This window comes from Mesitornis unicolor, unplaced genomic scaffold (assembly GCF_000695765.1).
Source record: "Mesitornis unicolor isolate BGI_N332 unplaced genomic scaffold, ASM69576v1 scaffold5492, whole genome shotgun sequence".
Lineage (NCBI taxonomy): Eukaryota > Metazoa > Chordata > Aves > Mesitornithiformes > Mesitornithidae > Mesitornis > Mesitornis unicolor.
Genome location: NW_010169722.1, coordinates 20,078 through 35,199, shown reverse-complemented (window position 1 = coordinate 35,199; position 15,122 = coordinate 20,078). Strand labels below are relative to the sequence as shown.

Here is a 15,122-nt window from a genome sequence, read left to right as displayed (position 1 = left end):
TCCCTGCAAAGAAAGGAATAACAAAGCCAGGGCTAGCAGCATTCCTTACTAAAGGACAACTTCTATCACTTCCAAGTGACTAAGACAGACTAGGAAGTGGTTAAAAACATTTATTCTTATGTTTAAACTGAAAAAAATATCAGCAGTAATTTGGATTTAAAAGAACACTGCAGAAACATACTTTTTGTGCTCTAACCAGTGTAGAATTGCTTACTGTCTTTCAACATGGGCATAACACAAGAGATTTTAATAAATAGTGACAGATAAAGTCACTAGAAAGAGTAGAATTACATTCAGACTTTGCATTAGTAGTTCAAACTCCCCCCCGGTAAAAATGCATAAAATGTGTTCTTTAGTTGGTTATGCTATCTATTTCAGTGCTTTTTTGCTCATAAAACTGTTCAGATATAATAGTACCTAACAAATAATATATCATCTTCAAAAACCATAATTTTTTATTACAGGAAACTAAACTAAATTTTAAGCACTGTATTTACTTACTCAAAAAGTCTTGGCACACCCAGGAGACTATCACTAGCAAGTCCTAGTTCAAAATCCCATCTGCACTGGCAAGAGATCATGGCTTTTGTGCAGTTGCTGTGTGACCTCCATTACTCTCCATTATTATCACATTCATTAAGTTTCCCCTGCTAGCTCAGATGTCAGATCTGCAGCATTTCCAAGTCTGTGCCCTGTCCTGGGGCTAGCAGGTGCCTGATAAAAGCCTCCCAGCTGATCCAAAAGGGACTGCATCCCATGCTCTATGCTAGCCTGGGTACGAACCCCAAAGAAATAGGAGAAATGCCACTTGTACCTGAATTGCAAAACCCCTTGGGCTCAGGGGTTACATTTTCTCTTTCTAAGCACTTCAAGCTCTTTGGACTCAGCAAAAGCATTAATCAAACTTACTTGAGCAACATAAGGAAAAAGGGCCTCAGATCTACTCAGCCTGACTTCATGGCCTTAGCAGTGGCTACAGCAGTAACCTGGACTGATACGCAGCGATTGCTCTTGGAGCAGACTTGGAGAGCCAAGGAGTGTCTTTGAATTAACTCTTCCCTTTCTTCTCCTTCATTGCCATGTCTCCTTACTCTAAATCTGATTACCTTGGCACTCTTGTCAAGATAGTTTGGGATTATCCTTCCACTAAAGCTACATTTTATTTTATTGTTTTTTAAAAAGTCAGACATTACCTTTTCTAGAGGGCTTTCTACTCGGGGTATGCTGATCATGGGCATCTGGGCCAGATTATCCATATGAGAATGTTCTTGTTCTGGCTGACGTCCTCTGAAGTTATTTACCACACAAACCACCTATAATGGATTAGAAGATAAACAGAATAGCTAAGGAACAACTCAGTTTTTTGAGCTTTGATCCTGATATACATAATTAGGAAGACTGACACCAGCTTTAGTCGCAGCCTACAGTAGAAACACAGAAATGTGAAGTTCATGTTTTACAGAAAATCCTTAATTAATATTTCAAGACAAAAGATTTTCAACCAATTTATTGTTACATGCATCATCTGTGAACCAGAAAAACCCTCTTATCTAAAAGCAAATCCATTACTGAAGCTGAAAAATAGAATACTAATTAGTAGCAATGTCATGAATAGACGTCCAGAGCACATGCAGTAGCATACAGCAAAAACCTTAAATTCCTATCAAGGGCCCAGATCATCTAAGTTTTGACCAGCAAAGATTTTCTCAAATGAAGAGTGAGCAAGGGAGAATGAAAAGGCAAGGATCAGCCCCAAGTTTGAACTAAGCTCTAGACCTGCTCAGGGAAGCAGTGACCGTCACACAGGGATTTAGGAATGTGATATATACCCGTTTGTTAGTGTTTCTACTAATTCAGTCAGTCAGCTGAGCAGCAATGCTTGCTCCTTGTATTTTCTTCAAAACATAATTAAATTTGATGTTGTGCTACTCAAAGGAGTTTACACAACTCAAAAAACCATGAGAAAACTCATCACAAAATAGAAGAAAAAAATTCTGGGTAGATCTCTTTTTTATTATGTACTTTTATACAACTTCAGCAGTTCAAATAGAATGGAAAAACTTCTTAAAAGTAAACCACCAAATATAACTCCTGGACACTTGTGCAGAAGGGAACCTCTGGAAGTGCAAACAGGTATTTTAAAGGAGACCTAAAGCGGCCCCCACATTTCTCAGAAGACTGAAAACACCAAGCTCAGCCATCCCTGAGAGCCAATCAAGCCTTCAGACCCAAGACCTTGGGATGAAGACCTTGAGATTCGAGAATCAAGCTCAGAAATATTTTAATGGGGAAAAGATTCAAAGGTGTATTTAGCACTATTACAAGCTGCCAAGCAGACAAACTTGCAGGCAGCAAACAGCAGTGACTACTCTATGCCATACTCTTGCACTGAAGACATCAGTGAGGGTGATTAATGGATGAGCAGCAGCTCTCTGACACAGACAGTAGTCACTGTGACCTGTGACTAACAATCTGGTTTTGGAACACAGTTCCAGGAAAGGAAAAACGCTAAACAAGGATTGTTTTGTACAGAATAACATAACATTTCAATGTCAACCTGAATTAGCATGAAAGAAACCCAATAGAATTACTTTAAACCTGGAAAATAAATGCTAGTTATTCTCAGATCAGTGTAGATGTCACTATACTGAATTTAATACTTCTTACATGAAATCATGACTCAATGTTATTCTGAATTCTGTTATTGCACTTGCTTAAAAGTGGAACTTGATGCAAAAATTATTGGTTGAAATACTACAGTCTGGTTTATAATGAAGTCAAAAGACATGATTGTTCACTCCTTTCTTGACCTCGTATTTCTGAGTGTATATAATTGAGGAAACTGATAATTGATTAAAAACAAAAATTAGAAACATTCTCTTGTCATTTAGTTATCTGAAAAGTCTAGGCTACCAATATCTATTTTTTTTTCAGAAATACAAAGTTATACACTGATTTCTTTCTAACAGAAGTGACATAGGTATACACTTACCAAAAATACTGCTATAGATATTCCGATTATAAATCCTGCTATTACATCTGACCAGTGATTTCGATACTCTGCTACTCTGTTGATTCCAGTAAGGAAAGCCAAGCACATTAAGCCCAAACACAGAACAGGTTTTGCAAGCCTTGTTCCTCTGGCTTTTACTGTGTTGGTGATATACATCTGAAAATTAGAAAGGAAGAAAGTATAAGATGGATGGATATCTCCCACTAACTGGTGAATAAAATCTCTACATTTTATTTGAATAGACTATGCGTATTTGGCGCTTTTTTTTGGTACAGTAACAAGAAAATAGAGCACTCGATAAAGTCATCACATCATTACCCTAGGTACATAGAAAAAGAATTAAGACCATACAACAAAATGACATTTTATTAGAACCTGAAAAGCTCCCAAAAGAACAGGCAAACTAGATAATTCTATCCTATTACTCCCAATCTATGTATTTACTTACGCAGAGAGGTAAAGAGATCAATCTTTCACTGCACAGTGTTGACAGTAATAGAAAAAGATCTTTACCCTGAAAGGGGCTACATCAAGGCCTTGTTTTTATTAGCAACTGCTTTTCTTCCTCATACACAACTTCTCCATGTGATCAAGTAGAGATTTGTCAAAAAGCAGTGAAAATTGAATTAAATGCCTGCATCTACTTTTATAAATAACATAGAATAGTTTCAACCAGTGCTGAACCAATACACCCCTGTACTTCACAGACTGTGATGGAGGACATTTAGTACCAATCCCCCCCAGCACACAAATCAACCTAAATGCAGAAACTTTTATGCATCAGACTCCAAGAAATCAATCTGCTCTGCTTGCAGCCTAACTCTCCCTGTGCAATACTACTGAATTAAAAGCACTGCCTGATGACAGAGCAGCTCTTCTGCCCTAAGGGTGCATTAGTGACTACCAGGTTTAAGCCAGCACTTTCCAAGCTCTGATGGGCCAATGGTAGAAATGAATGTCACATCATTGAATTTTCATTCTCCTGTATCTTCGCATTAAGGTTGCTTGAAAGCTCCCCCTTGAAAAATTATACTTCAAGATTTTTGAGAGAAAAAAAAAGTATTTACTTTCTGCAGAAGATGTTTCTGCAATTAAACCATTGAAATCCCCAAACCCTTCACATTTCGAGAGAGTTGAAGTTTTTTTAGATTGAAGAATGAAAATTTCCTGGAGAGCTTCACTAGAGACTCCAAGTGTGTAATGCCATCACTTCGAACTGCAAACAGAAACAGGTTAATCTGCTTTGAAGGACCAGTACCTTTTTGGCCAGCAAATGGGCAGTCCTTTGGTTTTTTTGTACTGTCAAACTTCAGCTGAATTTACTAGGCAATTGCTTTTGAAATGCTGCAATGATCCAGTCAAAAAGTTTAGAAAGCTTGGTTACAGTTACGATAAATCAACTAAAGGAAGTAGTGGTGAGAGCTTGTCTGAAAAGAGGTACCTGCCAGTAACTTTCAACTAATGCACACAGAGCAAAGGTTTGAATAAAGAGAGTTTTGGGGTGTATCTCCAAACCACATTTCTCCTCTCTTCTTTCTAAGACCATTTCAGACATAGTATTTCTCCCTTTGCTTTTATCTTAGCTCCTTGTATTTTCGCAGGCTCTCCCCAGTGAGTTATCAGCATCCCACAAGGTAAGAGTAAGACAACTGCAACTTTAGTTTCCTGCTTTTTAGCCCCACTGATTTTCTTCAAGCTACAGAGCAGTGCACGCTGAGTTACTCATCAAGCCTCTATTTTAGTGAGTCTCATTGTAATCTTGGATACTACCACCACTATCTACATTCACACTACATGTTAGAACATCTAGTGCTAGGGAATATATTCTCATATTCTGAATATGCAGCAAGATCACCAAATTTAAAATACAGCCTGGGTCAAGTTGACACAGGGAAGTTGGCAGGAAGATATTCTGCCTTTAATTCAGTATTGTGGTATATTAAATCAAAGCGTCTACTGAGAAGGAGAAATCAAGTCAAAGAAGTGTAGCTTGTTTAAGGCAGGTCTCAGTGATATGTTTCAGTTATCTGGTCATCATCCAAGATGACAATTTCAGTTTTCACAATCTCAAAACACAGTATAACACAAATACTTCATTCTGCAGTACCTTCAGTCAAACTTCAACATTTTTAATACAAAGCTAAACTGAAAAGTGCTCTGTAGAAAATTCTCAATCTTTTTACAATCAAGCACCTTCTTCAAATCCCTACTCAGACAAAGCTAAGAGTGAGCACAAACAACAGTAGACTCATGCTGTGCCTCATATGAGTAATAAAGATTTCCATTTGCCAAGTCCCTTCCTATAATTGCAGTCAAGATTGTCATGCCCAGACCATTATTCACAATAACCTGAGGGTTCTGCCAGCATAGGTACCATTTCTATCTTTTCCTTAAAGAACAAACACCACTGAAGTTAAGAATAGTATTATATTAAAATATTATTAAAGAAACAGGATCTACTTTTCCTGAAACAGTGCAGCAAAAAGTCTGTGGATTTGCAAAACTCTACATAGCAAATGTAGACCCTTCCAAGGCAGGATTCATAGATGTCCATTTTTAAACGTGACCTCTTGTAGCTCTAGGACAATATATTAACACAGTCAACTCAAAGATCTGATTTGCACTAAGAATAAAAGATAACTAAGCAGATGTTTTCTTCTTGATTTGGGAAGGAAAGCCATAACCCAGCAGAGTCACTAATTGACAAAGAATAAACATCTTGAAAAGACGACAGGTTTTTTTCTTCTTTTACTTTTCATAAATATTAAATGCAGTATCAAAAAAGGAAAATAACTGAGTGATTTAAAACATTAGTGAGAATGAATGACAATATAAATTTTCACATGGCTAAAGATGTTTACTGAATCAGTCTGTCTCAGTTCCTTTCAAGAACAGAAACCGGGAGAGGAGGAATCCAATTAAAGAAATCTTTTTAAATAAGTAAACAGCAAGACCAACAGCAGAGATTTTGTATGTAAGGTCAAGGATTGATAACAGTAGTTAGAATTGATTTTGCAGGCTGCACATTCTCCTGCAACATCAGATCATTGGTGAATCTTCTCTTGAAGAACTTCTGCTATTGCTTTTCCTTTTTCCTGAAATAAGATTTCAGTATGAAAAGGAATAAAGGTGATGCCAGCAAGTAGACACTGGCAGAGAGTCATATGAGGAGGCAGATATTATCTATTTGTTCTATATACCAGTATTTACTAGATTATCAGGAAAACACAAACATTTGACCTTCAGTCTTCAAGATGCTGGAAGTGAAGTCTTCAGAGATCATAAATCAATAGAAAAACTTTAATTACATAGTTTTGAAAATATGTATTTGAAAGAGTCAGAATCATCACCATCATCACCAAAGACAAAGCTACTTGTGAGGTTTCTGACATGACTATCTCAGGTTATAATATAAGGAATAATCAGTGTTGGCTCTTAGCTTGTACTGGGAAAGCTTTCAAAAGCTTTGAAAGTCTTACTCATATGAAAAATGTCCTAAATCCAGTTCAAACAAAATCATTCTAAAATACATAAGAGAGGAACAGAAATTGTATGTCAGGTGCAGGACAAAGGGGCCTCCTGGGCTATGCTGCAAGCTCTTCCTAGTCATCACCTTTCAGCTCTCTTTAGACCCACCCACACAAACGTCTATGCACACAAACACACACGTAACAGGTCCCAGAGTCCCATCTTAGAGTGGAAGTAGCCTTCAGGCTGGGTGCACCAGCAAGCAGGGAGGTTAATTTTCCTAACTGATTTCATCAGCCTGAGGCCCAGGGATGCGGGTAGGAAGATCCCCTCTGTGCTTGCAGTTTTGGTCCTCCCTGAAGCAGATGGTCTGGGGGAATGACAAAGAGACGGACCAGTCCATCAGTGGGCAGAGAGTAATGACTCATGAAGCGACAAGCAGAAAAAGGAAGGAATCACTGTACAGGCACCTAACCCAGGCAGTGCTCCAAACATAAATTTTCTCATGTTTTGTTTTGCTTTTATAATTTGATATTGTTAAAGAATCTTGAACTATTCAAGCAATATAAGTAATGTTACGAAAGTGCATCACACCTACAAGAAAAGAGATACTTGGAGATATAGAATCCCAGGTTGGAAGGGACCACAAGGATCATCTGGTCCAACCTCTCACAGTAAAAGTATCGTTTAAACGAGCTGAGTCAGCACCCTGTCAAGCTGACTCTTAAAACTGACCAACGTAGGGGAATTTACCACTTCCCCTGGGAGATTGTTCCAATTTCTGATTGATCTCATGGTAAAAAAATTTCTTCTGGAGTTCAATTGGAATCTCTCCAGAAGCAACTTGTGTCCATTACCCCTCATCTTTTCCATGCGACTCCTTGTGAAAAGGGAGTCTCCATCTTCTTGGTAACCTCCCTTTACATACTGGTACATGGTGATAATGTCCCCCCTAAGCCTTCTCTTCCCAAGGCTGAACAGGCGCAGTTTTCTCAGCCTTTCTTCATACAGCAGGTCTTCCAGTCCTCTGATCATCCTCATTGCAGCTGAAAAAGTAGCGGGCTATAGTGGACAGTAGTCTATAAATAAAGGCTCAATGTTTAGTTAGAATCCTGTTAGACAACCTAAAAGCTCTTCAGCTTCCTTGATTAATTATTGGGTCAATTATTTCTAGAACAAACCATGGTCATTCTCACATCATCTGCGCCTTTCTGCAACTGCCCACTGAAGATATTTTAGTTCTTCTGAAGCCTCCTGCAGCTTTCTCCATAAATTTTGCAGAAATTATTGATGAACCTAGACAAAAATTTGCTTTCAAAGTCAGAGGTCCAGGCTGGCAAAAGGAAGAGAGAGCTCTTGAAATGCTGGACCTCACTATTAAGTTTCCCATGATGAGCTCCCCACAGTTGTAACTCTAAGCAACTGGAGAAGGAAAGAGGTATCCTTCAAATGTACCAGGACTGTAAGACACACCCAAATAGTAATTAAAGCTAATTCAGTCTACAGAGGCTTCTATCTTCAGCAACTGAATTGTAATGAAGAAAAGACTTACAAAAAAAATATCTAGAGGTCTTCAGATAAATCCCTGGATCAAACTGTAATGTTATTTTACTATCCAGCCTGAAAATAACTAATACACCCAATATACGAAGCCTGTGATATATGCTGTACAATCAGTATCAAGGGATACTTCTACTTGTTGCACCTGATACTGAAAAGAAATTCCACTTTCCTAATACCATCCTTGAAAGGCAGCCAAAAGAATCCTTTATATTCTTCATTTTTTCTGACAAAAAATGAACAGCAAAGCCAACTCAATAAGGTGGCTCTGCTACTCCTTTTCCTCTTGAACACCCCTTAAAGCCTATCAAAGAGAGGCCTGTCATGCCTCCGCCAGCTGCCCATTGAACTCCTGCCAACCAGGCACTTCAAGACGAAGGAGAGGTGAGGCAAGGCCTACACTCAAAGACTGGATCAAGGAGTGACACTGAGCAGAATGGCCAGCGCTGTGACCCAGACTGCCTTGCTGTATTTTCCCAGTGACTTACAAAAACAGAAAACAGCAGAGACAATACTGCAGAATGCCAGGAGCAAGAACCTTGCAGAAAAGATGATCGCAGGCCCAACAAAAGGTCTTCAGAGAGGCAAAAATTATGTCAGCTTTACCAGCTAGGCCTGTCTGAGGCCATAACTGAGGCCGAGGATTCACACTACAAAGCAATAAAAGCAGCCTACAGACCTAAGGCCTATGTCAATTATTAAGACATTAAAAACCTGCTGCTCTATCCTTGCAAATCCAAAGCAACTCTGAAACACATGTGGTAACACCAAGTTCAAACATTACCCTACAGACAGGTTGGCTGCTTACTGCTCTTGTCCAACACAATAAGAATAAAACAAAAAAGCCCAAGTTTTATAGCATTAATTTAAATTTGTCTTAAACCACAACTAGCAATGAGCCATCTCCTAGGTCTGCAGCACCAAAGGACAACTGTTAGTCAGGAGTCTCATATTGAAATCCATGGGAATTGACAGTAAATTTTCATATATCACTTTGAAATCCCACCAGAAAGATAAAGCTCTTGACTTCTCATTTCTGTGTCTCCATTGTGGAAAAAACCAAAGTATGTGAATACTTGGCTGCTTCAAAATATCCCTCTAATTGTCCAGGCTGTGTCAGCTTATGCATATTAAAATATGGCTTATACAACTATATTCTAATTAATAAACTTGCAGCATTTGCCTTAATACATATGTTAGCAGATGTTGTTCCAGCTGAGAAAGGGTGAATTGCAATGCTGATAAGAAGTGAAAATTGATGAAGCCAACTTACTAACCCAACTCAAGCAAAAACAAACAAACAAAAGGTCTAATTCAGGTTGAGCAGACACCTAATGAGAAATCCAGGTAGCAGCGAGCTTGGTTAGAGATTTTGGAACAGATTCACAGTAGTTCATTTTGAAGGCTCTGGTGCTCAGGGAAAAATAAACCTAAGAGTCTGAGGAAGACAGGTAGTGCAGACTTGAAAGCATCTGTGTTTGGAGCAAGGAAGAGAAAATGCCTAATCATAGTGCTGCCATTCAACATTTCCATTGCTAAATCTTTTCAATAAGTACGGACAAAGTAATAGAGGCAAACATTACAAAGAGGTCTAAATATGAGCTATACAATTGTTTGAAAAAAGACTGTACTTCCAGCAGGAGGGGAATTCAGAGTTACCATAGCAGCCACCCACTCTCAAAAGAGGGGAGAGGGAAAAAAGGAAGATTCAAGAACTTAGATGAAAAAAGAAGCTATTGTTAACAAGACAATAAGCACAGATGCTAGGTGATGCACTTAAATGCAAAGAGATAGGGGAATTATTAGATAAAGCATAGGCTTTTTTTTTAAATGGGCTGATTGGCGAAATCACATAAATCTGACATTTTTTACTTCACGGCTTCAGAGAGCAAGGACTCTGGATCAGCTTGTTGCCCATTTATGTCTTTAAGCTGGTTTCATTTTGTGCACAGCTGGCTGAAATGTTCAGGGAGGATTCTGTAAAATTCCCTCCCTCTCTCCCAGATATTTCTATCAACCAAAAAGAAAGCACATTTTGTATCAGATTATATGCTCATGAAATACTAGCTGAGTAATATATGGAGGTCTTTATGTCGTTGCCCTCAATAACTCTTGTACCACGGCTCATACAAAGACTAGGCTACTGTTTAAATCTTCTACTCTAGTGAATAGTGATGAGAAAGTTGTTATTCAGAGCCAACTATCCTGATAAACATCATGACAGTGTAAGGACATGACCCCAGATACTGGAACATTGCATTTCTTTCCCTGGTGTGTAACAAGCAGTATTTTTTGTTGCAGCCGTGCAACAGGATTTAAAAAAAAAAAGTGCCAATATTGTACTAAGGACCTAAGTTTACAGGCTACAACTTGGCTGCTGCATCACAGCAATTCACTTTATTAGGCAGCCTGTAAGAATTCAGAAATCCTGAGAACAGTTAGTTAAATGCCTTACTTAAATGATGCCAGTGTCATGCACCACGCAGTGATACAATGACACAGGATATTTTCATTTCTGCAGTTACTCAAAGATTATGAAGTCATTAAACAGATCACAGTTAATTTTTGATGTTGTTAACTGTATATTGACCAGACACAACATAAGGTTTGCATAAAGTACTCTTGCTTATGTCAAATGTCTTCTTGTTTTTCATCTATAATACTATTTTCCTTCCTGCTTTGCAGTAGCTGAACAGTTGGTTTCCTTTAGTTAGCATGACTCATGGCAACAGTGGAAATCCAACTTTACAGATGGATGAGAAAAATAGGAGTAATTAAAATGAAGAATGCTGCATATTTTCTAAAATAGCTTATGCCAAATTTAGAGGTATGTTTCAGTGAAGCAAAGCCTTAGATATCTCCCCAAATAAAGAGAATACTATTAGGAGTCTTACACTTGCATCAAGCTAGAATAGAATTTTATTGCTCATCTCTTATTTGCAGATAACACTTCTCTGTACTAACTGATGATCCACACCTCTCAGACTGATCACAAGGAACTTTTGGTAAATGTTACTGTCAGCACTGCAGATTTCAAGCAACTGGTTCTAAAACCACATTCAGAAGCACAGAGTTGGCACGCTTGTCTGTGGATGGGGCTGGGATCTCTGCCATATTAGCACATATCAGTTTCCAGATCAATCAGGAATTAAAAGTCAGTTCATTAAATGCATTTTCAAAAGCAATACACACTCACACACATATATATACACGTCTATATAGGCACACACACATACACACAGACATGTATAGCCAATTCAAATACACTGTTCAAATACTGAGGGAATTTAAGGGATGACTCCTGCAACGACCACAGAGGTGCACACACTTGCCTAGTTTCCCACTGTCACTGTAGGGGCACCCCTGGGCCCACCTGAAGGGCTACAAAGGGCTGTGACTATCAGCACAGGTCAGATAAGAGACTCCCACAGGCCTGTGACAGGGACAGCTTTACTTACTAAAACCAAGATGGGCTTCTGCTTAAGACTAAAACGATGTGTACTCCAGACTAAGCCAAGGAGTTAACAGAGATTCAGTAGTCACTCTGCCTCTCACCTGTCTCCCCACACTTCTCAATAGCCTCTAGAACAGCTCTGATGCCAGGCTGTAAACACTAGTTTTCATCCCAGCTTTGCTCATCACTCCCTGTATCAGAGAAGAGAGAGAGGAGGAGGGCTGGATTGTCTTGTAGCCCACTTCATTACAGAATAAGAGCCAAACTGACTTTGCATGAGCACTGAAATACCTATAAATACCAATTCTGGTACCTAAAGACATGTATAAATCTCAGGAAACCTGCAGCTACTTACATACGACCATTCTTCTGCTTTGCCCACCAAAGAAGATGGCCATGCGCAATTCTCCTAATCTATACTGAGTTAAAATATGGAAAGGAACCACTACCACTCATGGACAACACCCATTCTCTATGGAAATGGGGAAAAAGTAAACCAAGAACTTGGTTATCCTAAGTCCATAACCCTTTTTGGACAAATAGCCCTCTCTCGGCATTGCCTTGGCTTTCAAGGCTCACAGAATCATTACAACTGTAATTGTCAGAATTAAGTCCGATGAATCAAATTCTCAGAGGCCTGACAGTAACTCACAGAAGGTTTACACACATAAAATCAGCCAACAGTTGTCTTATCTTCTCCCCATTTCTCCCTCCTCCCCTCACAGTCTGAGCTGTTTGCTCTCAAAAATGTAGTCACATTAAACAGTACAACATACTTACAGCCAGATACATAGCTGCATATATGCTTAGTGCTGCTTCTTTGGATGGAAATGTCTTTCTGGCTTTCATGATAAGGTCTGGATTTCCAGTACAGGCATGTACGCTACTGATGAACTGTGTATACTGTTTACATCCAAGTGCTGTATAGTTGGGTTTACAAAGTGCAAGAAAATGTGGTGCAAGATTCCCTGTTACTACTTGTCCAGCATTTACAAAGATGTCCGTAGCAAACAGTCCAAATGCGTAAATTCCTAAAGAGGAAAACAGAGAGTTAAATTTCCTGACAGTTTCACTCCAGGGCAACATATTATAGTATTTATCATAGTAATATACCAGGTCATTCCCTTTAAGAACATGAGAGACCCTCGTGTATTGTACCCTAAAGATCCTGGCTTACGCTGGAGATGGTGCTTTGCTACACAACCACAGCAGCAACACCGCAACATACCCACACACCTGCTCTCTCTCCACCCTTCGGAGGAGCACACTCACCTCTTGTGCAGGCAGCCACTTTTTTAGGCCCCCTAGTCATGAATCAACGCTGTTTGGGGTAGCTGACTATACTGGTACCTAACTTTTGCCCACATTCACTAAACAGAAGTGACAGAGGCAAATTCTTCACCCTATAAACCTGCTTGAGAACCCAAGAAGTCAGGCACTGATGGAGAAGTAACTTGAAAAGTTGTAGCGCTTACTAGACAAACATTTTCTTTTCCCTTGCAGCTGCTAGAGAAGCTGAAGTACTGAATAATTCAATATTACCATGCATGAGTTGTCTTCCTCTGCCTGCTACTGGGTACATCTCTATGCATGGCGTATTAGTCAGAATATCAACACGGTGCACTAAAGCTCTACATATTTGAGGAGCTACTTACACTAAAGAGTTTTTTTATCAGACATATCAGCAAAGCATTAAGCACATGTACTTGTTCATTAGAACGGAAATGCATGTATCTAATTACCTAAAAGAAAACAGTTTTCTGCTATTCTGAAGGTTTCTTTCTATCCTTCTGAAAGGAGAAAATGAGCTGTGGAAGAAAATGCATTCACAGCATCCTGATTGGAGGCAAAGCCAGCAGGTGTGTGTTCAAATTCCACCTGAGCTACAGATTTCTTCTGTATTTCCACACACAAATGACCTTACCTTTCCCATATTTCCAATTCACTATGAATATAGTATGAGTTCCAACTACATGGGGCACCACGAGGACTAAGGGATGTACATACACCACAAGCAGACACGATGCCACAGAAACACATGCATTTCTAAAGGTCAGGTTTTTTCCTTAGCAAAGCTAGAGGACTGAGAATGATTTCTGGGGTCCTGGCCGGTCAGCAATGTCACACTAACATTAAATCACCCCGAGCGGCTAGACACTGGTGAGCAGCGCAGTGTGCCTAGTCGAGTCACTGCGCAGAAGGACCTTTGCAGCAAGCCCCAAGGGTGTGCACTGCCCCAACATAGGTGGCCACATCACTTTGTGTCAGCATAATGGGTAGTGATGCCTCGTCTGGTAGGAGAGTGCGAAGGCCACTGTTCATCCCTTCCAGTTTTATGTGGGCACTGATTACACACAGAGCAACTGGAGCGGGAGGAGCTCCTCATCGTCACTCTCCATCTCCTCTGGATCTGTGCAAGACAGTTTTAGCCTTAACAACTTTTAGCACTCCAGTGTGACAGCGAGCAATCCCACTCTCAGAAGGCAGGCACGGCTGTTACACAAACTCTGCAAATACAGACACAGCTGCACACCCCCTCCCTCCCCTGCGACCGGGGCACACAGGAGGATTAACTACCCCAAGGCTTTGCTCCTCCAGCTGTTTCTCTTAGATACAACCACAAGTGAGAAGCAAACAGCAGAACTGAGCCCTGCAATGGCATCCCTGCACACATTAAAAAAGCAGCATCTGGGAATATTCAATAGGCATTTTGAGTGGTGGTAATTTCCTCTCCAAACACATTTAGAATGAACTAAGTAGAAAGGATGACATCTCCTAGCTGCTAAAGTCAATGGGGGAGTTACAGCTGACTTCAGTGGAGCACGGATTTTGTACAGTTTTCTACTAAAGACTATAATACAATCTCCTGGCTAAGAAAGTACCCAAACAGGGCTTGACTTCAAACACAAATTTATATCCCAATGTCTTCAGCTTTGGCTGCTATGTGTATGCATCACCAAAAGAAAAGTATCAACTATAGATATGGCACAAGGGCACCTCCCTTCTCCCCTTCACCCTACCCCAGGCCTGCCCATTGTTTTTCTCCCTTGTGGTCCCAATTTCTTCCATGTTTACTGCTGTTTCTGCAACTATTTTTTTTATCCAAACTTCCAGGAAGCTTCATGTGCAACCCAAAAGGAGAGAACTCACTACACCCGAGTTAAGACTACACATGAAATGTATGGTTATCTGTATATTTTCACCAGGTCAAAATTAAGACATAATTGATCACTCTCACCATTCAGAAAATGAAAGCATTAATTTTGCTCATACCAAGGAATCTGATGGTCCTTCGCACCAGTGGATTTATATAACAACAGTCTCCAGTTAATATTGTTTTTTCTTGGTTTTCAAAATCCTTTGTAGCTAACTGTAGACAAAACACTGCAGTTTCTCCAACGATAATCTTAGGGAAGGAGAAAAAAGGGAAGAGAAATGGTACATCAGATTACAGCAAGTAAATACACTAATATGACAGAGATTGCTAGCTCATCTTAAAGAGACAAACAAGACCAAACCAGCACAAATGACAACATAAGTGAACCATTTTCCGTATGTTAATCTTCTTATGAGGGAAATATGCCTTATGGCTTGCTTTGCTTTATTTGCATTATAAACTTCTATAAC

At 39.6% G+C, this 15,122-nt stretch overlaps 1 protein-coding gene across 1 annotated transcript in view; it reads right to left on the bottom strand.

The window, feature by feature from the left end:
- Window positions 1–14,901, bottom strand: part of LOC104536727 (lipid phosphate phosphatase-related protein type 5) — a gene marked incomplete at its 5' end in the record, with an annotated part of 23,019 nt that extends 8,118 nt beyond the window's left edge. The window contains 4 exons of the mRNA XM_010179436.1: window positions 1,194–1,313; window positions 2,993–3,169; window positions 12,276–12,526; window positions 14,769–14,901. Of these exons, the coding sequence (XP_010177738.1) occupies window positions 1,194–1,313; window positions 2,993–3,169; window positions 12,276–12,526; window positions 14,769–14,901 (681 nt within the window). The remainder of the gene's footprint in view (window positions 1–1,193; window positions 1,314–2,992; window positions 3,170–12,275; window positions 12,527–14,768) is intronic.
- Window positions 14,902–15,122: the final 221 nt, after the last annotated feature.